Here is a 26,943-nt window from a genome sequence, read left to right as displayed (position 1 = left end):
TATGTGTTTGTTGCCTGACTTGTCTGTCTTTGGCAGTCTTGTCAATTGTGATTAGGACAAATTGGAAACTACATGTGAAGTGTGATTGCATTGTAAAATCCCAGTCCATTGAGACCTAAATGCCTTGTGGAAAGACTGGGTAGGATGAGCTGCTGTTGAGATTGAGACATGGTTGTTGCCTGTCTTGTAGTTACTGGTCCTTCTGCTGGGGGCAGGCAATTCGGTGGCACAGAGGGCTCAGCATCCCCAGCTCTAGCAGATGTCACCTTCCTATGTCTGTGCCAGTGTGGCTGGGAACCCTGAAAACCCAATGCATCCAGTTGTGAAGTGCAGTTTAGTTAAACAGGATCATAACCCTTTCTGTGGCAAGGTATGGTGTCTCTGTAATGAAGTATTTTCAGCCTGCAATGGAAAAAACAAGTTTATTGTGCTTTGTCCTGAGTACCCAAACCAGCCCATTCCTCAAATCGTCATGGAATGCTTTGAATGCTACATTTGATTGCACCAGCTATTGTAGCTGATGTCTAAAATGTCAGTGTTACGTTCACATCAGACATTGGTGAAGTTGTTTTGAATTTAGTTCCAATTGTAGTTCTGTTTTGTCTAATATTTTGGTTTGGTGTTAGTGGTAAAGGCCCCATCCCTGGAAACGCTCCCAGATCAGGCTGGATGGGGCTCTGAGCAACCTGATCTAGTTGAAGATGTCCCTGCCCATGGCAGAGGGGTTTGACTAGATGACCTCAGAAGGTCCCTTCCGACCTGAAAAATTATATGATTCTATAAGGCCCTGCATCCTCAGAATTCAAAAAGGAAGATATCCTGGTGTTTGTTGTGTGATTTATTTTATATTACAGTTTATTTTATCAACTTCAACATCAGGTATCTGCTGTGTTACTAAAATTTCTAACATAGTTAAATTGGAAGTTAGAAAAAACACTAAAATAAAAAAGTTTGGCTACAAAGCAAGCTAAGTGAGAGATAAAGGTAGATCTCAGATAATTTATCATGACTGCCCCAACAGTGTATAATATTAGTGAATACATCATTTTCTATGCTGCAAATCTGATAGAGATTATTGAACCCTAGCTCAACTTTGTAAAGTATTCATCTTCTTCTGGACTTACTAAAGATCACCTCATGGAGAGTTATAATATAAGTGGAAAACAACCACAAACAACCACATTCTCTAATTCTATTTCTATCCTCATTACTTATTCCATTCTAGAGTGTACTTACATTGGGCATCTTCTGGAGATATTCAGATTGTCTTTGTTCTGCACTGAAGATTTCTGCTTGTTAAATGACTTTATCTTTCTAGAAGATAAAGACTAAAATGTTAACATGACAAATCATAACTCCTTTGTAGGCAGACAGAATTCACAGTTATAAAAACATGTTTTTGTGAAATCTGGAACAGATTGGACAATCACGCTAGGCTACAGACTTCAACTACAGCCAAAATGCACAGAATGCAAATGCAGTTGGTGCATGAAGGTTCTTTTATGGACTGTTCTAACATGGCTCTTCTGCATCTCACTTCTTTTTAGTTTATTCTAAGGGATGTCTTAAGTTATAATAGATTGGGCAGATCTGAAAAGATTGTTTGCAAAGAGTTTCTCCCCAGTTTTTTATCTGTTATTGTGTTAGCAAGTTCTCTGACTATGAACACACTGGGTCAGATCAAAGGACCTGTTCATAGTCCAGTATCCACCCTTTGGTAGCTATTAATAGCAGACATTGAAAAAAAGTGTAAAAACAAGATGAACATGTAGTAGTAGTTCTCTGGTGTGCTTTTTCAGCCTCTGATAATTTGCCGTTCAGGGACTACTGAGCAGAATTTGTTACCTTTGCTATTTTTTCAAGCTTTGGAGGGAGAGATTTTTGATTATTTTTTTTAGTGACTTTCTGAGCACATTTTTGAACCCTTGTAGACTTTGCTGTCTGCAACTATAGCGTGAGTTCCGTGCCTTAACTAGGTTTTACGGGAAGCAGTGTCCCCTTTTGGAAGGTTCTATCTCACAATTTTATTTGATGCTCCTTAGTTTTTGTATTATGAGAAACAGTGAACAATTGATCTCAATTTACCTTTCCTATGCCACTCGCGTCCCCCTTATTGTTCTCTTTACAGGTCGATGAGTCCTAGGCCATACATTCAGGTTTTGTAATGAGGCTGTTCCATACCCCTTACCATCTGTCATCTTTCTCTAACTTTGTGATGATCTTTTGGAGATGAGGGGGCCAGGACTGCACATCCTGTTCAGGATGAAGTGGACCATGGAGTTTTCTTTCTTTGTTCTCTGAACCTTTATAAATGATTTTTGACCACTGTGGAGGATTAGGCTCTGATGCTTTTATAGACCTAGCTTTAGTAAATCTAAAGGTCTTGTTCTTGAGCTGTGCTAGCTACAGACACAGCCTAGCACCGATTGAATGACCAAATACAGGACAGGACAAATAATGGCTTTTGCAGGCTTTACCAAGGCAGTTAAATATTTTTAGTACAATGCTATAGAATAGTTAACAGAGTTCAAAGAGGGGATTTCTAATATTTTCTTTAATAAGGTAGAAAAAGTTATTCTTACCCACAAAAACTTTTCAGTTATTAAGGTTGTCGGTGAGTTGCTATAAAATCTGCTTTCAACTTATATAAGAAGCTGCATTTTGATCATCATCTGATGAGCCATTTTTATCTACTTTCATCCATTATTGTGCAATTAATTTGCATCATTATTCTTTTTAAGATATATTACCTTTTAAATCTAAATTTGAAACAAAAGAGGTTTTGTGTTCAGAAAACAAATTTCTCTGAATTTGTTACAGAGCAGAAGTATGTTCTCAGGGAAAAAGGAAATGAGAATTTAAATGTTGTTTTAAGTGTATGAGTTTGGCTAAATATTCAGAGCTGTCCTTCAAATAAAGTTGATGCTCAGAGCCCAAGAAGGCCTGTGAAATTGTATCAGTTCAGATACCGGATAAAAGAAAATGAAGCATAAACACAAATGAGAGCAGTAAATCGCACCCTACTATATTTAATGCCTGTACTTAATCATGGATATGGTTTCCCATAGCTTATTAAAAATATTTTAAAAAGAAAGAGCATAGCAGAATTCACAGATGTTTACTAATTGATTAATCAGAGAATTCCACTGAAACTTTTTTGCAACCCTGAGATTTAAAAAAAATTACTAACAAGAATAATTTTTTGTAGGTATACATGTGTGTCCATACATGTCAGCAAGTCTCTGTGACAATAAAAATGTATCAAATACATTGTAATGTTAATTAGATGTTCCAAACAGATGAAAAGAACCGACAATTCCTAATTAATTCCTGGAGGTATTAGATCTGCTTTTAAATTGGGCAAAACAGTGATAAAGCGCTTAATGCTGGGACCTATAGCAAATGACAGGACCAATAAGACATGGCTCGCAATGTAGCCTTTTGTGGTTGAGAGCTTGTTGAATAATTAGGATGGGGATAAAGAGGAAATGGGTAGAGATTGTACCAGTGGTAGGCGTTGAAGTGTGATGGTACTGCATGTTCTTTTGAGTAGATATCTGCTTTAGCACGTTTAGTTGGTTACCATGGTTTCCCTTCCTGCAAATTCTATTGTTGTGATAGTGAGAGTGAATTGAAACAAGGTTCTGCAGCATGATTTAAAAAAAAAGGTAATAATGTTAGCTGTGATTATGAGTCATGTTTTCTTTATGTTTGGGGGTTAGGGCACAAGATTGTGGCATCAGGAGAGAATTCTTGAGGCGAAATAAATGTCAAAAATTAGTAAACCTTAGTTTAGTCAACCAACTGCATGTATTGTGCAAGAAATTGATACACGTGTTCTCTGTCCCTAAATTATGAAATTGTGTTAAGAAACCAGCCACTGGTATTTTAAAAGGAGCCATAACTGGTAGCCTGATAGAACATAACACTGCAAAGGAACCTCTTTAATTTCAGGGGACAGTTGCTTTGGTAGCTGAATACTGTTAACTTTCAGTGGGTTCTTTTGGGACACGTGTAGCGTTCTTCCTGAACATGCATTGATCACCATAGGATTACATATGCATGTAAAATTCAACATCTGCAAAAGGCTTCTTGAATTCAAACTGTACATCTGCATTCTGCTGGAAAACCTCATTGTGCAGGGTGGGACATGGGAGAGGAATTGGGGAAAGAATTGTTTAAAACCACTTTTTATGTGATAATAGCTGAATTACATTTTTTTAAATTATGAACATATCAAAATTTGGTCATAGTTTATCCTGAATCTGCAGCTGATCTGTAAGTAGTGAGAAGGAGCCCAGCAAAACAGTAGTTGACTGCATCCCTTCACTTTACCATGGTAACAATATTCTGACGTCATATCATTTGGGAGGAAAAATGATAAAGACCATTTTAAAGACTGAACTTTGCATATCTTTCGGTCTGTGGGGGGTTGTTTCTTTGTTTTGTGAGGGGTTTTTGTTTTGTTTGGGGGGGGGGGGGTGTTTGTTGGTTGGTTGATTTTTGCCTGATTTGCAAATGCAACAATTGGCAGTAGCAAGGGCTGAGTTAAGTTTCCAGAAACCTTTCTAAAATATTTATGGAATATTCCTTGGTTACTATCTGAAAAACCTGGGAAGCTATATATACATATGTGTATACACACAGAGGCACATACATGAACTTTAAAGCTTAGCTGGATTAAACTCCAAAATGTGATCAAACCTATCTGTGGGGTAAATATGTTTCAGCCTGACACATTTTGATCAGTTTTCTTTATTCTGTGTGAAATGGCAAGAGTGGCCATTCTCTTCCTCTCTGGCCAGCTGAAGCTCCTGGGGAGGGACTTTTCCTTCTCCTCCAGGCTTAGCCTGTCACACTTCCATCGGAGCAGAATTCAGGTGAGTTTCAAAAATTGGCCACTAGATACGTGCAGCTTCTTTTAGATGAAAGAAATTGTTCATGCTTAAGGCTATTCTAATAGGCTAACACAACAGGTATGCCAGCTAATATGTTGGGCTTTTTTTTTTCTTGTGAAGAGACAAGTATTTCTTTTTTTGAAAGCTTAAATTCTGCTGAAACTATAATAAAGCTGTTGTTCTGTTGGCTAGATACATCACACGAGCTAGGGCTAGCCCCAGGGGCAAGTGTGCTGGTAAATTTTGGGGCTTATATTTCTGCTCTAAAGTAAAACAATTGGACTTCTATTTAGAGGAGTTTCCATGTCAAAGAAGTTTGTTTTCCTGTATAAAATTTCATACTAAATAATATACTCTCTCACTTCATCAATAACGTGGAAGGTTCAGCTGCCAGTCAACAGCATTGCTGTCCTGCATGTCGTCTGCTTTATGTAAGCATTCCTGGGCATGACTGAGGTGACTTGGCTTAAGTATTTATAATAATAATAAATAGCTACTAACCTTAATGAGTAATTAACTGGCTACCTAGGCCCTCCCACAGACTAGAATGCTTTTTCCTTATGGTTCACATCATCTTGCTGTGTTCCTGTTCTCCTTCCCTCCTCTTCCCATCTGTTGTTGTTGTCAGCTCTGTTTTCTTTTGGCTGGAGCATCTCATTTCTCTTTGGCAATTCAGTTTGCTGCAGTCTTGCTCATGGAAGTTCAGCACTTCTCAGAGGAATATTCTCTGCTTTGGTGGTGGTGTGAACTGTTTGGTAACTTTTCCAAGAGCTGTCTGTGCTCAGTGCCTGTAGCTCATGTTCATTTTATGCCATGTCCTTCACCTCTGACTGTAGATCCTGTGGTGCCAAAGATCTGCTGTGATCTGGTGGCCAGGAGAGGCACTGGGCCGTGGTGGGGCAGTGGCGTGGAGCCCGCATCACCTGGGCTCGCTTCTTGGCTTCACATGTGACTTGGCTTGAGGCTTTTAAGTTTTCTATGCCTCATTTCTCCATTAGAGAGGTCATTTTCTTTCCCATATTGTCTCGTGTCTGTTCAGTGCAAAAGTCGAAGATCTCTTAAAAGTGGCCCAGACAAACTGGAAGCTGCACCCCATCTCTCAGACTACTCCCCGTCACAGCTCCTGAGCAGGAATCTGGCTGGCACTGTGCTATTTTCGTGGTGCATAATGTCTGCCTGGTTTGAATCCTCTAGGCACTGTTGGAGTTGAAGTAGTAAAAAGTCAAATTACAAGGCAATCAGTTGATAATTAAATTGTGTATACATATACACAGCATACATTGTGCTCTGCTTTTCTCCCCCGTTCTCTTCTCTGTCAAAAGGATACCTATCGTTTCTGTCTTCTGCAGGTTCTACTGGAATGCCTTTTTGCTCCATTGCTTTTAGAAAATGCTAGTTAGGAATATATCTTCAAGTTAGTCCTTTTTGTTGGCCTTGTCTATGCTTTTGAAATATGTATTTATAAATTTTTGTGTTTTGAGAAGCAGCTTTTATTCTGTGCTTCATCAATAAGCAAAGTCATCCTTCAGCTGTAGGTACTATGGAAGCTTTATAAATACGTTTTCAAAATAACACACAATAACCTCATATTGTTGTTTAATCTCATAATTGTTTTCATCAAAACATTTATGAATTATTCAAACACTAAAACAACTGACAGCAATGTATGTTATCTGGCCCAGTTTTCCTTCTCCCTCTTCCATACTTGGTGTAGCTCAGCTGAGCTAAGTACAGTTCCTCCTGATTTGATAAGTGCTAGGAAGAGAATTAAGCTTTTTTTTTCTTTTATAACTGGAAATGAATAAATGAATTCTAACAGTTTCAGTAATAAATTGAGATCTGATCCACCTATTGTTGTACTTGCACGAAGGAAGAAATTGCATTCTAGAAAAACAGAATGTAATAATAGTAAAGCTATTGATCTTCATTGATGAGCTGTTTAGCCCCCAAAATTCTATCAGTGCATATTGCATTTGCAGGAACCATTTCATTTTGCATTATCATGCTTGTTTACTGTTAAGGAATGCAGCTTTGCAGAAAAAAAAAAAAAAAACATTTTAGAGAGCAGGATGAGTATATTGGTGAATCTCACTGTTCTCAAAAAAGTGGTGAGTGATAGGTAGAGGTAGAATACATTGAGAAAACAATTTAAGTAGTAAAGTGTGTAAAGCTGTTGCTTTAAGTAAGTTAAGTAAACCTGCACTGAAAGGTTGGGATTAACAGTGGTTTAAGGCAAATCACATTTGACAACATGATCTCTGTGGAACAGAAATCTTACTGTAGCTGTTTTTAATCTAAGGAAAATTATTAGGTTTGTTGGTCGTTTTAATATAAACAACCGCCATGTAGAGTAGAGTATACATTAAAAACAAACAAACAAAACAAAACAGGAACAACAAAAAACCCCCATGATGTTTCTCCATTCTGCACTCCAAAAACCCTTTTTGCACTTGCAAAACTATTTTATGATAAGGACATTTCTTTTGGGTTTTCACTTGATGTCTTCCACTCAGGTTTCCTTGATATACCGCATTAAAAGCAAGTTGCTTTTAGTGTGAGAAAACCTGTAGAAGCAAAAAAGAAATGTGATAGTCATGAGTAACTGAAAGCCTGTGGGAAAAGCTGCTGTAAGTGAAACAAAAATGAACATGTTTGAGCATTATGCTGTGGCTGTTCTCTCTCCATAGTACACATGATTGCGGTGGAATTTCTGTTACAGATCTGATGCTGTTCTACTTCCAGATTTACCAGAAAAGCAATGTCATATATGACCTAAAATGAAAATGTTCCAAACAGGCAGAGTGAAATTTGCATGCACATTTTAAAGTTTGCTGAGCAGACACGGGTGAGGGTTGATACCTTGGCTTAGAAGAATTAAAACACAGTTCTACTTTAAAGTAATATGAAAGTTGTCAGTAGCATGAAGTCGCACTGTAAAATAAACTCTTAGTGAATGTTTCTTCGAAATTTTTGGTACGGAAACATAACTATTTGCTTAATATGAAACTGTGGAAGTTAGCATACTAACATTCCTGCTAGGAACATTCCCAGAAGGTGTTTATTCCAGGCATGCTGATGTAGGTTTCCAAATACTGCTTTCATTTAAAGAGAAGATATCAGGCTTGTACTACTTTCCCATGTCTATATAGACTTCAAATGTGTCTTAATCACTAACCCCAGTGACTCTTTTCACAGAAAACACAAAGGTGTTATCAGGTAGATAAAGCAGTAAAACATTGCCCAAAACATTGGTATTGATTATGATTCAACCATCAAATCAGTTCCAGGGACTTAAATCAAATGGAATAGGACATGGAAGCACAGTACTAAGAAGAGGTAATACATCTGTACAAGAGCTGCTTTTCCCAAACATTATTTTCAAATGATCTCACTGATCAAGGACGTTGAGACTGATCTTAAGTGTTCAGTGATCTTAGTGCATATATTAATAGTGTACATAGTCCTTGGTCAGCTGACGTTTGTTCAGAGCTTGAGACTGTGAAAATCAGCTGTTAAAAACTGTAAAATGTAAAATAAGACATTGAGACAAAAGAGGACTTTTCGTATGTATTTTATTTGTGAAACATACTAGTACAGGTACCAAGGGCTGATAACACTTTCAGTCTTCGTGCTTTTCAGCCACTGATACCTCCTGCCCATGCCCCAGAGCAGTTGTCTCTCTCTTGCTTATGTTGTTCCTGACAGTGCTCATGAGCCACAGGAAGGTGCCATTGCCCTGGTCCTCACTGCTCGCTGTTTGCAGGATGCTGTTTGCACAATATTACTTCCCTCTTGGACAAGGAAGTCTGGCCTGTGATGCAGGGAAACAAGCCTTCAGTCCCAGTGGAGAGAGGCTGCTGGGAGGCTGTTGTCAGTGATGCAGCACCAGTTCTGAATTTTTGTATGTGATCCCAATTAGAGTGAGTTGAAGGTTGTCTGCATTGGCGTGGGGTAGACACATTCTGTTTTCAGCTCTGGGATTTGTTTTCTTTTCTGAAGGATGCCACACTTTTTCCATTATAATAAACTATCGTGCATTCAGCCAGCACATGGGTCTGATCAGGTTTTAAGGATAACTTTATACCTCGTTAATGTTCATTAACAACACTCAGCCAGCCAAGCTACCCTTCCAAATGGCACAGGAAAACTATCTGTAGTGACTGTACTCTGCCACTTTTCCCAGCCATACCAGACAATGAGGATTTTTTGTCTTTGCTTGAAGAAAATGCACCTTTATTTTCAGTCCCTAATGCATTTGATTTATGTGTATTGTGTTCTTGTAAACTACTGCTAAGGTTTTGGAGATGATGCTGTTTGTCAGGCAGGTACTCTGGGAAGATGGCAAGTTCCACAATTCCCTGGCCATCCTCAGAAATGTTGTTGCCAACAAATAATACAGAACTCCAAAAATGAGCTTCCCTTGGGAGCTGGAGACCTTCTACAAAACCTGGGTAGAAGAGGTTTTGGCAGCATGCAAGACTAGTGTTTCTTTGACAAGGAAATGGGCCAAAAAAGGATCTGTGGAATAGTTTGTTTTCTTTCATATGAACACAGCCTGATTAGGAGACATTCCTGATTGCAAGATTGCTTTTATTTCTTTGGCTTTTTATGGAGTGTCAAGACTCTAGTCTTAAATGTTGGTTGAGAGTTTTCCAAAGCTAGATCTGAAATTCTGGCACCTAATTTCAAGTGAGATGTCTACCTGCTGGCGACAAAGCATGTTAAGACACTTTTTCTCCACTGAAAGATTAAGTCCAAGTGACCTTCAGGCACATGTACAGAACTTAAGATTTCCCAGCTCAGTGTATGAAGATGCTTGAAGCAAATGAGGACACGAGTAGCCCCGAGGGACGTTAACTTTGCAGTCTGGTTGCAGCTACACATTTTAAATAATGCCTTTGTCTAGATTCTTTTCTCATCATAAAATAGTCTGTGAAAGAGGTGAATAGCTACTGTATCATTCTGGAGGTGGACTGTAAAATCCATCTTCTTAGATGGTAAGAACGTGTGGATGGGCTCTCGATCCTTCACTTCTTTTATTTCATCAGCGAATGCTGCATATAGAGTACGTGGCTGAGTCTGAAGATGGTTTCTCTCATGCTATGATACTTCATTCAGCTCCTCAGTCCTTTATTACCAGACACATTTGCTCTGCCATTTAATCCATTTTCCCACGTTGTTATCCACTCTGCCCCACTAGCAACCAAAGGGACTAGACAGAGTGATTGCTTTTCAGACAACTTGGAATAAAAAAGTCTTTTATCTGTAATCCTGCTGCTTGCAAACAAATGCACAATGGATACAATGAGACTGTTTGACATGTCAGAGGTCTAGTTCTTTTTCTTGGAAAAACATCTAATGTTCCCCTGTTTAAACCAAAAGAGAACATATATTATCTGTGTCCTGCTTTCTATTTCTTAAACAAAAAACAGCTGGTACTAGTGCTAGCCTCTAGGAAGAGACCATCAGGAAGTTGAAATATCAAATCTTGGCTCCACTGTGTTGCCACAGTGATGTATAGTTAACCAAGCTGCAGTAATGTTATAGAAAGTAAATATAAGGAACTATTCTTGCTAATGAATAAATTTAAACCATAGTTTTAAGGAAGACTGAAGGCACTGAAGATCATGTTCTAACTGATCATTTGCAGTTGGACATGTATGTTTGGATTTATGTTGTAATTTGATCAAAATAGTATCATTGTATGGGTAGAAAGAAACTTAATTGAGTTTGAAGGAAATGAAACAGGATTCTGAGACACATTATTGATGATGCAGTCTTTGTAAGAGATTGGTGTTTCATTAATTTGTGGGGATTTGTTGAGTTTTTTCCTCCTTGTTGCTAGTAGGATTCTATTTGAAAATCAATACGTTTCCCAACAATATAGCTAATAAGAAATTAATTTTAAAAAAAGTTTGATTTAGAGCAAATGGGAAGTCAAATAAAGGCAGGCCATTCCATGTTGACCTCTTGCAGCTGATACGCAAGCACCTTTTCTAAGTGCTTATGACATTAATGCACAGTAATTACTCTGTCTAGATGCCTTCCTTTAAGGGGTAATTGTTAAATTATCCTAATGTATTTTAAACCGAGCAAGTCAAGTGTATGTTTGGGAAGCCACACATACCAAAAGAAATTGATGTGCAGTTCTCTGAATTCATACAGGGGGAAGTTGCAGTCTGTTTTTGAGGTTTATCAGAGAGATAAGTTTAAGTGTCAGGTGCTTTTAAAGAATTAAAACACTGGAATGTTGTCTATGGGATACTTCTGTGCTGAAATGTGGGTCAGGAGCAGTAGGACAAAGATTATGGACTTTTGGGAATCCTATTCCTTGTAGCGTCTCTCAAAGACAGGCTTTCTGTGCAGCAGTCTGAACAAATGCACAATGTAGGGGCTGCTCTGTAAAACACAGCTGGGGTAGAACCAGACACCTGCTGATCCTGATGGGAAGAGGATTAATCCTGTTAGAACTTTTGTTCGTTCTCTGCATTTGGCCATCTTGTTCTTCTGAACTTTGTTTTCACTCTGAAGAATGTTATTAAAATCCAGACACTGTGTGTACTTAGTAGTAGGCCATGAGAAGCTTTTCTGTGCCTTATCTTCTCTTGATAAGATTAACGTAATACTTTCTCTTCTAGAAAGCTAAGAGCAGTAAGTGACCTTCAGCTTGTTTAAAACTCTGCTCTAAGTACTGCCAGAGCATATGTTACTGATTAGAGCAGCGCTTCACCTGCTACATCTCTTAATAAAAATAATTCTATTGCATATTGTCATTTGAGGCCCATTATTCTTCACCTTCAAACTTATTCAGTTGTCCTGCCAAATTTTAACATCGTAGTGCTTGTCTGTGCTCTATGCGCATTATTCCCGCTGACTTAGTCAGAAGCCAGTGAAGGTTCCTCGCTTTGGCACTGCAAAGTGCTGAGCTCTCTTGGCTTGTGTTGACTTCTCTGACAGTGGAAGGGACGTGAGGAGTACGTCTTGTGGTCAAAGCTTGTTTGCCAAACACTACGTTGGGTAGGAAGGTGCTCTGAAGAAGAGCCTGAAGGTGTTCCTGCCCCTTCTGCTGTAACTTAGGACATTATCATTCTTTTTTCTAGAATGACTTGTATTCACTCAGAATTGCATCTTGTGATAAAATTAGCATTGGGTAAAAATGTGTTTCTTTCTATCGTGTTATAATTTCTTGCTTTTCCCTTAGATTCTGTGAACTTTTAGTTTGTGTGACATAAAAACGTGCATGGCTTTACCAATTCGTTTCCACTAAAATGCCCAGGTAGTTCCAATACATTGTGTCCTCTTTTCTCATCTTTTCTTACTGAGCAGGATGTGGATTCCTGAGGAGCCTCTCACGTTTGAGCATTGTGTAAAAATAGCAGCTCCTGATGTTACAGTCACTGCTGGATTATTGATAGGGAAATGGGAGGGTTTGGCATTTTGATTCAGAACACAAGAAAAAGAAAAAACAACAGACATCACAGAACAAGTGGTTTTGCCCATATTTGCAAGAAGAATGCAATATTTCACCTGAGGCAAGGTCTAAAATTATGCTTTCCCCTGTTTGGCAAGGACCCATTGAAAAGGAGCCACTTGAGCAAAGCACCAGTTTTTACTTTGTTCCTTAACATCTCCTGTGAAGCATTTGATTGTAAAATGAAAGCAATCCATCCTTTCAGATTTAGTTTTTAATATTTATTTGGCAGATCTGGGCTCACAAGGAGGCCCAATACCCTGAGCAGCCCCCCTTGCTGCTGTCTGACCAAGGAATAACACAGGAGTGAGCTGTGAAAGCAGCTCTTGGCCTCCATCTTCTCCTCAGGAAATGCGCTGGTTGCTGCCAAGTGCAAACACTGGTGTGTTTTCACATGTTTAGATTGCTTTGAGGCAGAAAATCGTTGCAGATTTGAAGTACCGTTTTTGCAAATATGCTAACATTCAGGTGAAATTGGCATTCTTATGGTTGCTAAGAGCCCGTATTTAAATCCTATTCCACCCCAACTGCAGAATTGCTAACGTTAGATAGCTTTCGCGTTATATATCCTGTATATTACAAAGATTTGCTTGAGGCTCAGAGCTTAAGAAGCATAACACAGGACTTTTGTACAAAGCTTGAAGAGTTAGTCCTTGGCCTCTGGCCAGGAATAAAGAATGCTTGCCTTTGTGCCATTCGGTCCTGTGCCGCCCGGCTCTGGCAGCGGCTCTGCTGCAATGTAGCTGTTGGCACCGAAGCTCGGCTGGACCTGGAATGGCCCCTTCCTGCGGGCACGCAGGGGCACGGGGTGCCGGGCGGCATCAGACCTCCGTATTGATCAGCTCTAATAGAGGGCTCTGTTAGGAGAACTCTTCATATCAGAGCCAAGCAAACTGACTGCAGCGATGCAGTAGTAAAGTGGTAAAACAGCCATAAAGAGTGTGAAATAATTTTCAGTTTTTCCAGGGGATAATGGAGGGGCTAAAAGACTAAGAGAACTAACAGCTCCTTCTGGGACACTCCCTGTTTTGGCAGTCTGTCTGCAGTTGTTGTTGAGCTCTCCTTCCTATCTGTGCTAGGTGGTAGTTGAGATTTTCATTCTTGTCTGGACCAGACACAGACCATAGTCACAGCTTTAAGTGATAAAGTGTTTTTTATTGTTTGGAAAGGCTTGCTTACTCTTCTTTATTCTGCTTACTGTTCTTTAAAAAAAAAAAAAAACCAAAAAACAACTTTCCCATTTCATTGAGGCAGATTTGGAAGTCAAACCAGAAACTTCAGACTCTACTACGATGGAAAGCACTTTGTTGGGGAGAAACGTTTTGAGTCCATCCACGACCTGGCGACAGATGGATTGATTACTCTTTATATTGAAACGAAAGCAGCTGAATACATTGCCAAGATGACAATAAATCCAATTTATGAACACATAGGATATACAACTTTAAACAGAGAGCCAGCACACAAAAAACATATGCCAACCCTGAGAGATGAACATGATGGCAAAGAGTCGACAGGAGAGGATGAGGTAGCAGAAAAGAGGGTAAGCAATTGTTAACCCACGCTCTTTTTTCTGTTAGACTTTTTATTTTGTACTTTTAACCCTCGTCCTCTACTATAAAGTGCTAAAGGTATCTGTAGATATTTAGTCTACATATTTATTTCCAGTATTGTGCTAATAGTAGCATTTAAAGTGGTTATAAGAGGTTTTTAACGGTGATTTTTGCACATTGCAAATGTCTGTGATTTGGATGTTAGTTATTTATCGTTGAGAGGTTCCTTTCTTCAGTTATTTTCACAGTTTTAGAAGTTGTCTTTAAGCAACTCCTTTATTTCAAATGGACTAAGACTATTTAATCATAAAATTGTTTACAGCATCTAAGGCAACTACCTTTTGGTCAAAAAGTATAATTCTTAATATATTCAGCATTCCCCAAACAAATACATTCCATAATCTATTCAGCAGGCTGCATACAATGGCAGTAAAGTTGTCCACATTATAAATAAGCCTGTTCATTAAGATGATAAAATGTTAAAACATTTCACTTGGCTAAGTTCAGCCTGTCAGAAGCTGACAGAGCTATTTTTGGCCTCTGCCAGATTTATGAAGAAGGATTGCTCTCTTCAGAGAGCTGCAGTATCAGCTGAGAACTAACTGTGTCCTGGATTATAAAAGAAAAACGAACAACAAAAAAATCTTAGAACTGGTGAAAACAGAAATATTAAAGGAGGTTGGGAATGTATCAGGCAGATAAAGCAGCTGCCTGAAACTTCATTTGTGTGACAGAGACTAAACTTAAAAAAAACATAATGTAAACTCCATCATGTTAAACTAAATACTTTGTTTATTGAAAAGCTGACATATTAAAGTCTTTTTCAAGTGTATTTTTATGTATGTGTAGGTGTAATGCATGTATATTAGTCTGATGTGCTCCCCTGTTTCACAGACTTCAGAATGACATTAGGAACATCTGTTATAATATGCTTGTATTGCTTAGAAGAGATGCTAACCTTAGTTGGGATCATCTGTTTGTTTTTCCAGTCAGAAATATGTTTGTTATTTCAGTTTTTCTTGAGGTGAAGGAAAGGTCTCACTGACAATTTCCAGCATATTATAGTGAAACTAAGCTCCATACAGAGTCCACAGAGAGAGGGAGGCTCATAGCTTTGGTCCTTCAAATCCTTCTGCACTGAATGTGCTGAGAGATGAAGCACCCAACTTAGCTTAAATTATGAATCTTCACTGTTATCAGATCATTTTGACAAAAGAAATACTGATGGAGATATTGATTCTAGCTGACCACTTTAGATACGCAATTTCTTGCCTGTTGCCTACCAGTAATAGCGGGGTGAGTTTTAAGTTACGATTCCTGACAGCCACTGACTTGCAGTGTGCTGTTTCGAAAGGATTTTTTTTGCATCTTATGATAAAGAGTTCATTATAATGCAAAGCCTGGGTAAAAGTCTTTTGTAAGAGTTCTGGAAGTCAACACTTTGGGTTTCTTTGTTAAAATTAACTCTTCCTGCATTTAGCAACTTTCAAGTGACAACAGAACTCTGTTCTGTCACAATATTTTTAAACTGAGGAAAACGTTCTCATAGTAAAGGGATTTCAGTGATTGTTCCATAGATAACATGGTGTCATGTCAGATTCATCAACAAGGTGTGCCTATTGTTTTGAAACATTTTTCATTAAATAGCTCAAGAACTATTAAATATTTCTCACGTATGGAAATTTTAGGTGAAAAACCTTTAGAGAGGTTAGTCATGTAATTGCAACATCTCACCCCATTTGTCTGGAAGTTATAAGCAACTAAAGGGGCATCATCTGCACCATGGTTCAACAGCAGTGGTGGTTACTGGCCTGAAGCCCAACTTGGGAACCTTTTCTCTTTGTTTGTCTTGGAACCATGTTGGTGTGGACACAAGCACACAGATATCACAGTACAGTTCAGTGTGGAGACTTCAGTTTGATTTTCAAGTCATTATCCAGTTGGGATTACCACTCATGGCTGCACAGGGAAGGCACAATGTGATCCTTTTTACCATGGAGTGGCACACAGGTGACATCTTTGCTGCTTTTACACCTCTCAGGGCCTTTGCTAGAAAATGACACAGAGTCCTGAGTGTCGCTTCACCCAGCAAATCTCCAAGCAGGGAATAAGGCATTCAGCCCTGCAGCCAACACCCCATCCCAGTAGCAACCTCAGCATTTGGAACAAGCCCCAGCCAAGGCTTGCCAAATGCTTTCTCCCTCTGCTGTAAGTCACAGGCTGTGGGGAGCATGGGAAGGGGTAGAGATATGGTTGTGGCCTCACAGAATGTCTCATGGGTAGTGGTGGCTTTGGCGATGTAGGAGTAGTGGGGACCTCAGAGGACTTTTCCAGTGTCTCTGTCACTGTCTGGGGGACTCAACTACTTGCAGACCCGCTCAGCTGTCACCTTGGCAGCCTGGGAGAACTGTTGCAGGTTTGGTGCGGTGAACATAACTGACTGGCTGGAGGACTACAGGTGGGTGACTGAACCACATCTGGTGGTTAATTTTGTAAAGAAAAAACATCGAAATAATGAGATAGACACTTGTTTGACAAATAATTTGCATTTAAAGCATGAGTACTGGATGACAGGAAATGTTTCTCTGGCTTTTTTAAAAGCGTACCTACTACAAAAAGTTAAGATGCTAGCACTAGGCACAACGGAGAGATTACATCTCCATTTAAACTGAACACCCAGTCTCTCTGCTAGTTCATAGGCTTGCTTTGGTAAAATAATAATAAAGCAATAAGAAAAATATACATATCCTCTACTAAATTGCTCAGAAGGTCTTTTTACTCTTTTTGTGCAGGCTCCTGCTTCTTATTGAAATTTACTTGAAAACTTTGATTAGTAAGAACATAGTATTTACCCTATTATTAATCATTTAATCATGATATAAGGAAGCTTTCTTATAGGACATTTATGAATAGGTCATTTTTCTTTCTCTTTGGTGAGAGGGATGTCAGTGTGATTCCTGTTGTCCAATATAAAGAGAATACCACTGAACTGGTATTGACAATTCTAACAAAGAACACAAAGAAAAATGTCCAAAATCCAATGGGAAAAAAAAATTGTCCCATGATCCAAACAGTAAAATCTGTGTGCTACAGCCTTAGCCCATTAGCCCCATGATGCAGATGAAAACTTCTGTAGGGTACAGTGTTTGGCAATTAATGCATCTTTATCAGTTTTATACTGGTAGCCACACAGCTTCTCCCTGAACTGTGTTATTCCTCCTCTGTAAAGACAGGAAGAAGTCCGGATCTTGAACCCTGAGCTAAAATACATTCCTGGATTTGCGAACTATAAGGCTGTTCAGATCCAAATCTAAACTTTGCACCTGCGACTGTTGGCCAGTCCTGTGTGAAAGACAAATCCTTGAGAAGGAGGAAAGGACAGACACACAGTCTCTGACCTGGGAACAGCTGGTGGGAACCGAGTTTTGCTTTCTGCCATAAGATCAAGTGGAGGAAATTGGGCAGGCAGAGAGCGCACCCCAAACTCGAGAATGAAATATTGAAGAGCACTTCACCGAGCTGTGAAATCTGTGTGGGGCAGTAGCAGGGAATGCCTCAGATTTCTGTTAGATGCCTCCCAGCATGCACTAATAATCCTTTGTTTGTTCCCCATTCTTTTCAGCAATTAATTTATATCAGAGGAATTTGGCGTATGTTGGGTGACGTGTCAGACGCAATACATTAAAAATGAGCCATAGTAAAGGGGAAGGATTTAAAGACCATAAAAGATGAAAACACAAAAATTGTGCAATCATTAGATGAGGATTGTGAGGCACAAATCACAATACTCCCAAGTAGTGAGTCCTGCAAGAGGCTATATTGTGGTTGTGATTTAAGATGAAGTTTTTAATAGGAAAAGCATGAGAATATAATCCACTGAACAGCATGTGCTTCACTGATTATGAGAAGGAATTTGACTGCTTACCATATACAAGTATATATTAAAAATTAAAATTAAAATTCATGGTTAATGATTTATGATTTTCATAACCTATGAAAGGATTAATAAATAGTCGGAGATAACTGGAGGAGTGGAAATTGAAAACAGGAGAGCGCTTGTCGTGCTCAAATGCCCTGAACAGATATTTTAGCTGTTGTGCTAAAAAGGTAACAGTCATTCCCAAAACAGTCTTCAGATTGTTCAGAACTCCATTGTGCAGCCATTGTGGTCTGTGTGTTAAGAGGGGGCTAAGATGTGTTTGAAAAGGGGCTTCCCATGTGGCTTCAGTCTGTATGTCCTAGTGTGGAAGTGGAAATACTGCCCAGTGTCACAAGATTTACTGTTCCTCCTGTGCCTTGAATACTGATGGATCTCTGAACATTCTCTGCTCTCAAAGGTAATTATGGCCTTGGAGCAGATGGCTTGATTCAGTGAAATACCTTATAGAAATGGTAGCTCTCAGAAATTAAAAAATACCTAGATACATATATCAGAGTCCTTCTTGAAAGCCCTACAAACATGATCTTGTTTTCATTTTGACATGCTTTTGAGATGTTAATGTTAGAAGTTGTATGAGTTATTTATTAAAGGTTTAATATTTGTTATGAGAAAATAAAATATTTAGTTATGAGCTATCCCATCTTTCAGAATAAAATGCTGAGGTTAATGTTAGGATAGCAACTGAATCCCATTTATTCATGTTTACTTTGGTGAGAAGTGCTATTTCTTCAAGAAACTTCAGTGGCTACAAATCAATCAGAGACCCCTTCTAGACTGTGCAACATTCAGTTCAATTACTACACATGGAAAGAATTGAGATAAGGTTTGCGGGAGCAGTCACCCAACAAAATCCCTCTTTTGCTTTATTTTTAATGACCTTAGTGGTGATGCCATTTTCTCCTCCATAGTGATGAAGGCTGATTGTCTGCAACCCTGCACAAAGAGATCTGGAAGTGTAAATCTGTGACATCTTAGTAGGAAACATGCTTTTAAGCCTGCCTCCAAAGATAATCCAGATCACAAAGTTAACTGCAATCTCTGTGTAGATTTCTAATGGATTCTTAACAGCCTCCACATGCAAAATCAAGGGTCATACGTATGGGTGTTTGCAGAGGGACCAGCCTCACTTTCCAACCTTGAACTGACACTGATGTTTTCATTAATGACATTACTACTTTTGCTCTCAGACAAATCTGTTAGTAACATCTGCTAAAGCCTTATTTTATCTTCAGTGTAAGGACATTGGAAAATGTAGCTGAGGAAGTCACAATAGGCTGTCACAGAAGCACAAGCCCCCTTAACAATGTGTGTGATGGAGGGAGACAGCTCTGAACAACACTGTTCAGTGCCTAGTAAAGCCAATGCTGGGACTGATAGGAACTAAAAAGAAAACATGGTCGTATAATCAGGGAGGAGAGTGTGCCTCCAGAGTGAAGAAATCTTGATGCTGGAAGTTGTATATTTCCATTTACTTGAATTAACTTAATTGTATCAGATAAGATGGGTGTATAATGTATAAAACTCTAGGTGAGCCATAGCTGTTACAAGGATAGCAACAAGGCAATAACATTTTTTTTTTTTTAAAGTACATCTAATAAATGTTTACCTTAAAGTACATTTAGAGACACAGGAGACTGAGCATTGAAGAATCCCATGGGTTAACTAGAGGAGATTGTCAACTCTTTTCTCACAAATGTTCCTTTCCATTCCCTGTGTGGGTGTCCATGACAATCACTCTGTAAGTTTAATGTAATTTATAAATAAAACATAGCTCTGTGGAAGGCAAAAACTTCTATTTATTTCTTCTGGGGTTAGCCCATCTTTCAGCAGAGACTTCAAAGCACAGACAATTTTGTCAATACCAAGTTTCTAGCAGGATGAAAGACAAGACTGCTCTTTAGGTAGCTGCTCCAGCATATCGGTAGCGTCACACTCTGCAGAGATTGCCCCAGCCTCAGTTGTCTTCATCTCCCCTTTCTGTGCGTTAGCGTTTATGGCAGTAGGGATCTGGTGCCACATATGTTGATATATATGGCACATACAGTTCAGACTAAGACTGCACATGGTTATGTTGCCTTTTTATAAGCATTTATATTTTTAACTTAACTGTATGTTTTCTAAGACCTGAGAAAGGTGAGCTACCAACATGTGTTGTCTAGTATGCAGACATCAGCACAAACAAAATTATTTTCTTCAGACTGCAGGGTGCTTTTTCTACTCATAATCACCGAGAGTAACCTAAGGCCTTATTTATGTTCAGTGTGGCAGTAAAATTGATACACTAAAAAGATTATATACACTGGTCTTGTTTTAAGATTTAGGAATTCCAAATGAAGCATAAACTTTGCTAATTTAATATCCAGGACACAGAATATCTAGTTCTTTTCTTGTCAGTATCTCGTGCTTATAAAGGATAAATCTGCAAGCCAGATTTGTTTTTTAAGGGATTCTTACTAGGCCTGTAGCTCAGCTCCAATGCTAAACATGGTCCCATAACTCTCCTGTTTTTCCCAGGCCAAATTCTTTCTTCCTCTCTCCCTGCCAGCTCTGGTCAGTGCTCAGCTGTGCTCTATTAGTTCCTGCGGGTTACAAATGGCATCCCAGCTGATTCCAGTTAGCCTTGCAGGACCCCACCTGCCTGCCTCTGCATGTGTGCCTGTGCCTCCACAGCACATTAATTTAATGCTCATACAATAATGTGTGGGCTTAATGTGAAATGAAAGTTGCATGCTTGTGTTGGCAGCCTGATTGCATATTTCTGGTCTGATATTACAAGGTTCAAAACAAATATGGTGCCACAAACTTCAGACAGTGATGAGTGGCTTAGGTCAGGTGCTATTGCAAATGCACAATGCACCTCCTGTCATGATGCTTCTCCTGTAGTGAGGTTTCCTTCGTTTTGTAGGTAAGCACAGTTGAGAATCAGCATAATGCTTCAGCCTTTTGTCATGGATACAAGTCACTTGAGTGCTCCCAGGGGTGACTTGTCACATAAACTTTTTGCTTTTTCACATGTGTGTGGCTCTTTTATGATCTGGTGTGTGAGTTGTGTACACAAAGATACAGTCTTCAGGAAGTCCAGTGTCTAATTATACTGAGAAAAGCAGCTGCTGTGCGAAATCGGGGGGTCTGGTCTCTCAGACTCACAGACCAGACCCTCAGAAGTGTGGGGAGTAATTACCCTCAGTGGATGCCCTGCGCCTGATCAATCCTTTGTAAAATGAATAGTGTACATAACTGTTAAAAAGGTTGTAAAGTGGTACAGTTGCTGTGCAATTAAATCTGAAGAATACTGGTTACGTTGTTACTGATAAAATGAAACCAGTAGCAATGAATAAGCTGTTATTATTTTCCTGTTTCTCAGTGTTGTGAGGTCAGTGTGAAGTTTTCACCTGCAGTTCTTTCCAGGGTTTCTAATGTTTGGTGGTTTAGATCTGGTTATGTTTTAAATGCCCTTCAAAAAGAACCATATAGCCTCAACTTCTTTTACATGTACTGGCAGAAATTTCCTTCTTTTTTAACTCGGATAAGCCAGCACAAGAAGGATCACAGGGAGGGAGGAAAGAATCTCTCTTAGCTCTTGAAGAACCAAAGAGGACAGCTTCCTTTGGGCACTCTGTAGGGGAAGGGAGGTTTTTCCCATCCTGATGGACCTTAGTCAATGTGACACAGAAGTGCAGAGGTCCAGCTCAACTCCTGATGAGCAATGAAGAGCTGTCATTAGCACGCTGTAGGAGTCTGCTGCTTACCTTCCATATGGGCCTTATATTTGAGGTTTCCAAAAAGGCTGCCTAGATATATAGTGGGGAAGCCTCATGGCATATATAAGGAAATTTTTTTTTACTAAAAAACCCTGTGGTTTCACCTTGACTTTTTATGCCTTCTCACAACTGAAAAATCCAGGCAGTGGCTACAGAGAGGAGAAGGTGGGTCTCTGTCAGAGTGGTCTCTAAAGCAGGCTGTGGTTGTCACTTACTGCTTATGCAGAGAGCCGCTGGGATGGTGAGGGACTGCAGTGGGTTGCTAGCTGGCAGCTCCCTCGTTTGTTGTTCTCCTTCCTTAGCTGTGAGTTTTGGTTCTTTTTTTTTTTTTTTTTTTTTAACTCCTCCTCCCATCTGGCATCTCCTAATTATTTTCTATTACTAATCACTTCTACAGGAAACAGACTGGAGTGTTGAATTAAGAGCCCTATAAAAGGATAATTTTGTTATTTACAAGTTTCTTACCCCACTTAGACTTTATAACGTGACACTGTATAGCTGGTGATAATCACCTCGGGCTACGATTGTGTCTAATCTCATAAACTGGGCAGGGTCAGGTCTGGTCACCAGTTGAACAGGAAAGTCCCAAGGAAAAGCCAGGGCTGTGGGAAGTGGAGTTGGTAACACCTTTGCTGTGAACTAATATCTGATGTGTCTTGTGGTTTATACCGTCTGCAACTCTGTGTAAATCTGTGCTGAGTCTGACTACCAGGGATTTTCTCTACTTACCTCTGTCATTATTCAGATAAGCTCCTTTTTCTCCTTACTGTTTGCAATGGAGAGGGTGGTTTTTATTTAGATGGGAGCGGGGGAAAGCATTTTGCATTTGTCACTGTTTAGATGTTCACAAGTACAAATACATGTCATTTGTCTTCTCTGCAAAGATGGAAAGGATGTGGAGCTGTGGCAGTCTGGTGTGTTGCCCCCCATGTGGTTAGAGAATTCCCTGACAGGCAGGCACGTCTGCTCCGGTAATTGCCCGCTCATAGTGGTTACCAAACTCTTAAGACCCATGAAGAGTGAAATGCTTGTTTTAGAAGAGGTGGCAGAAAGAGAAGTAGAGGTGCTTACCTGAAGTATTAGACTCTGAAAGAAAAAAAGAACAACCATTTATCCTGTGGTTAAAGCCATAGAAGCTCATCTGTTGTAGCCCTTATTTCTTTGCTTTCAGTCTTTCACAAGAAAGAAGGTATTTTCAGATAAAACTTCTCATGCTTAGTTGCAGTTTTCTGCATTTGAACAAAGTAAGGAGAGCAGTTTTGTTACCAAGCTCAATAAATTGCTTGCTCTTATTACTTCAAACCTGTCACACTCGTCAGCAGTGAAGACAGCAACTCTTGACAGTTTTGCAAAGTCTTTCTTTGATCATTAACTTTTAGAACACTAAACTTTTCCATATTTAACCTTTTTTCTGCATGGCATCAGCAGTTAGAAACAGTGTTGCTTCTGGCACTTGCTGTTCCTACAGCCCTAATATTTAAGCAAGGTAAGAATCATCATGCTCAAAAATCTGATTCTCACTTGATGAACAGTTGTTGATCTAATCCTTGCGCATCATCTTAGCATTGATATTCCTCACATCCATACAACTTCCAAGATAACTACAGGAGGTTGTGTTTCTAATAGTGAAGTTCATATTATAATACACTTAAACTGTATTGCTCTTTAGTGGAGATTATTATTGCAGTGGTTAGAGCTAAAGCAGTTTGAAATAGTTTGCCTAAGGAACATTAGAGCTAGTATCACAAAGTATAATGTCTTCTGTTAAACCTCAGTGTATGTGATTTAGTAATTTTTTGTTTATGATTTCCAATTTGTAAATTAGATTAGTAGCAGTTAGAGGCAAGCAGCTTTTCCCCTTCCTAAGAGCAGAGTGGAGGAATACTGTGAAAATATGAAAGTAATTTGCATTTTGCTTGTAATAGTAAAATATTTTAAAAGCTCTGTGCTTTATATAATATATCAAATGCTTTATTGGTTGAAGATTTCTGATGATTTTACATTGCTGGAAAAGTCTTGAAGCATTTACCAAAGTTAATATGATAGTGAATTACATTTGCATTCAGGCATTTCTGTGAATTGGCTGATGATTAGAGTAACGATGTGTTTAATACAAATGCACAAAAATTGCAAAAAGCATCATGTGTTGTTATCTTTCACAGAATTTGAAGTGCTCAGTCTCTTAAGTCACAGCTCATCCACTCCAGGCTCCAAATCCTTGCAGAGCATTTGTCGCAGCGCTGCAGCCTGTGCCTGGCAGCTGCCAATCACCTTTGTCACACACTGGAGTTTGTAAGGCAGTTGATAATGCTGAGAGCTTACTGGATAATATTTAATGGACCTTATGGATTAATTCTCAGGCTATTTTTACTGTTGAAAATTCAAATTATCTCAGCGTTAGAAATCTTATGAGCAGTGTCACTTAAAGCCCTAGTAGATGGTGGCAGTAAAAATAAAAAAAAGCCCTATGAGATGAAAAATGTGACTAAGAAGAAAGTAGTTGTGCTGGATAAACATTTTGTTCGTTGCTGATAATTTCATTCATTGCCAATGAATTTAAGAAATGGAACTATAGCCCAAACTTATTCTTTTAACTTTGATGTGCCCTATACTCAAAACCAGAGCTTCTGTCTAAACGTTGTATGCCTCTGAAATCCAAATGTCAGACCTTTGAGTAACTGACTGGGATTTCGAGCTAGTGTATTTCAACAGAAACCAGGCATCAACTAAACAGACTTGCTGGGAAAAAAAATATTTAAAAGCCCCTCCTGTGTAACAGAAGTTGTCTAAGCTGTCCCCATGCCGATGCCTGCTTCTCCTCCAAAAGGTAAATAATCTGCATAGCCCATATTTCTGATGAGGAGTTGCATTGCCAGTCCCATTTTGATTCATTCAAAATGATTCAGTTTTCAAATCAAGACATTATTTAAATTTGTTTCAAAGATGCTGGGTTTGGCTATTTGAGACAATGGTTTCTTGCGTGCCTGTGTCAGGTAAGAGCTGTTAACAGTTACAGCTTCCTCTAGAGAAAAGGGATGCTTCCTGCCCCCACCGGAAAATTTTAATGACAGAGGGATTTTAAAATGTTAATTAGGAAACTAAGACGGAGTAAATAGGAAAGATGAACTATATGTGGAAACGGAGAAATGAGAAAATTTGAAAGCTGGTCAACAGAATGCAGAACAAGGCTTTTCTGAGAATGTGATCAGGGATTAGAAGATTTTATGGGTGGCAATAAACGGATCATTTGACTTTGGGAGCAGAGTAATTCCACTGCCAATTCCACTCTGGTTTCATTCATTGCAGGTTTCAGATCAGTCCTGATTTAAATAGAGATTTATGCAAGGATAGCGGGAGCCCACATGAGAGACTCATTTGAAGGATGGTCAGCCTACCTCTTATTCTGAGTCTGCTTAGTTGCATTGTGTAAATTGAATGTAGAGCCCGACCCACAGCGCTGGTACATCTATGCCCATGGACACACGTACACCTGGAAAACTGGTAATCGGGGTCTGCAAGGGGTGCTGATGGACACTGGGGGTTACCCCGTTTTGTAATTTTTCTGCAGTGAGGCGGTCCCTAAGCAGGTTTTCACCATTACACGCTTTGCAAGAATGTTGCGTGTTCATGTCACAACCCTAGTATTCCTTCAGGTAAAAATTGTTTCCACCTTGTGATAATTAAGGACGGATTAGGAAACTTTGCACTCTGAGTCTTATTTATGCTAAATAAGTGTGAATATGGACTGGAAGTATGTAGAAGAAAGAAACTGTGACAGCACATGTATCGTAGCAACGTAGCTTATTCAGGAAGAAGTGGATGGATTCAAAATAGACCATGTGCCAAAGGAGCAGGTGTAGACCAAAATACAAAGAGTGTTTAGAAGTTAATGAGCTGCAGTTTTCAATTATAACATACATTGAATTACTCTAAATTACTCTAAATTCAATTTAGAGTTTGCATAGAACAAAAAGGGCTAATATTAGATTCATTATACTGCCAGACAAGACTGATGTGAAATGAATATTATACGTTAGGTAAGAAAATATTAATGAGACATAAAAAGACAGTTTCCCATGTTACGCCAGTAGCCAAATGTCCTATTCCATGAGGATTAAATGAAAAAACCTAATAAATATAATACTAGAAAGACCCTTGTGGACTGCATGATTTATCCCTAAATGTATGCATTTTCAGTTACAAAAAGATACAGAGGTTTATTGTAAAAATAGTTTTTATCAATATGATTCTTAAATACATAACATAAAGGAAGTATTGTAAATTATTTATTTCATGAAGTTTGGCCACCATCAACACTTCCTTGCCAGGAGATGAGTAAAGTTCTTCATCAAAGGGTACGGTTAAGCTTCCTGATAGGCCACCTTTTTTATTTTTATTTTTCCTTTTATTTGGGGTAATAATAATGTGGGTCAGATCAGAAATAAACTATGACCACTACCTTGTGGTTTCAGAAGATCAGTCTAACAGCCTGTTTTCTCTTACGATACTTGAATGTGGTATATTAGTAACAAAGAGCGTTTGCCAAAAGAGTAGTATTCACGCAGCTGCCAATTTGCAGTACATTTTGACTGTTACCACTCCTGTGGAGTACATTGTCTTGTGGCATTTATAAATTACTGTGAAGGTCTCTTTTTGGAATACAGCCTGCCTTGATGTGTCACAAGGCTTTTGCTGGAGTGACCCCTTGCTGCGATGAGCGTCACTGGTGCCTGGTCACACCGGCACAGCTCCCTGCAAGCCAGCGAAGTTACACCACAGAGCAGGGATTGAAAGAAAAGGTGATGCTGTGAGCTGAAATAGCAAATGCTGACTGAAGGGGAGTGGATGGAGCAGCTGCAGAGGAGCAGTCTGTGTGCTATGGCCAGCGTGAGGGTTGCTACCTTGGGCAGACCTCCTTGCTCCATCAACTCCTCTTCCCATAGGTCTCGTAACTGCCAGACAGACCTCTCTAGTCCTGATTTAGCAATGCATAGTGGTGAAATGGTTACCTTAAACTATGTGAGTAGTCCTCCTAATCTCTGTGCTCCTGCATTTCCCCAGAAGAGGACTGCCTGGAACAGGTAGCTGCTTTATTCCCTGTTTAGCTTACTGCCTCCATGGCCCAGGCTCCTGGCAGGGGGAGAAGATAGGATGGGCCAAAACCAAATCTGTGAAGGATGGCAGGGTGGGTGGAAAGGACTGAAAGCAAAGCTGTAACAGATAGAAGTTGTCTGAAGGGTTCACTGGAGACAAATTCTGGTGGTTTGTGATGTTTCTGTCCTTGCTCATGAAGTGTCTTGCACACTTCCCTGGGGAATGG

The 26,943-nt window shown here is 39.3% G+C and overlaps 1 protein-coding gene across 4 annotated transcripts in view; it reads left to right on the top strand.

The window, feature by feature from the left end:
• The window catches only part of CHN1 (chimerin 1), a 101,513-nt gene that overhangs the window by 36,146 nt on the left and 38,424 nt on the right, over positions 1-26,943 (top strand). For all 4 annotated transcript variants that reach the window (XM_065068830.1, XM_065068831.1, XM_021281734.2 and 1 more), the window contains one exon: positions 13,624-13,912. In XM_065068830.1, coding sequence (XP_064924902.1) covers positions 13,624-13,912 — 289 coding nt within the window. The remainder of the gene's footprint in view (positions 1-13,623; positions 13,913-26,943) is intronic.

This window comes from Columba livia, chromosome 7 (assembly GCF_036013475.1).
Source record: "Columba livia isolate bColLiv1 breed racing homer chromosome 7, bColLiv1.pat.W.v2, whole genome shotgun sequence".
Lineage (NCBI taxonomy): Eukaryota > Metazoa > Chordata > Aves > Columbiformes > Columbidae > Columba > Columba livia.
This window is presented reverse-complemented; position numbering and strand designations above follow the sequence as displayed.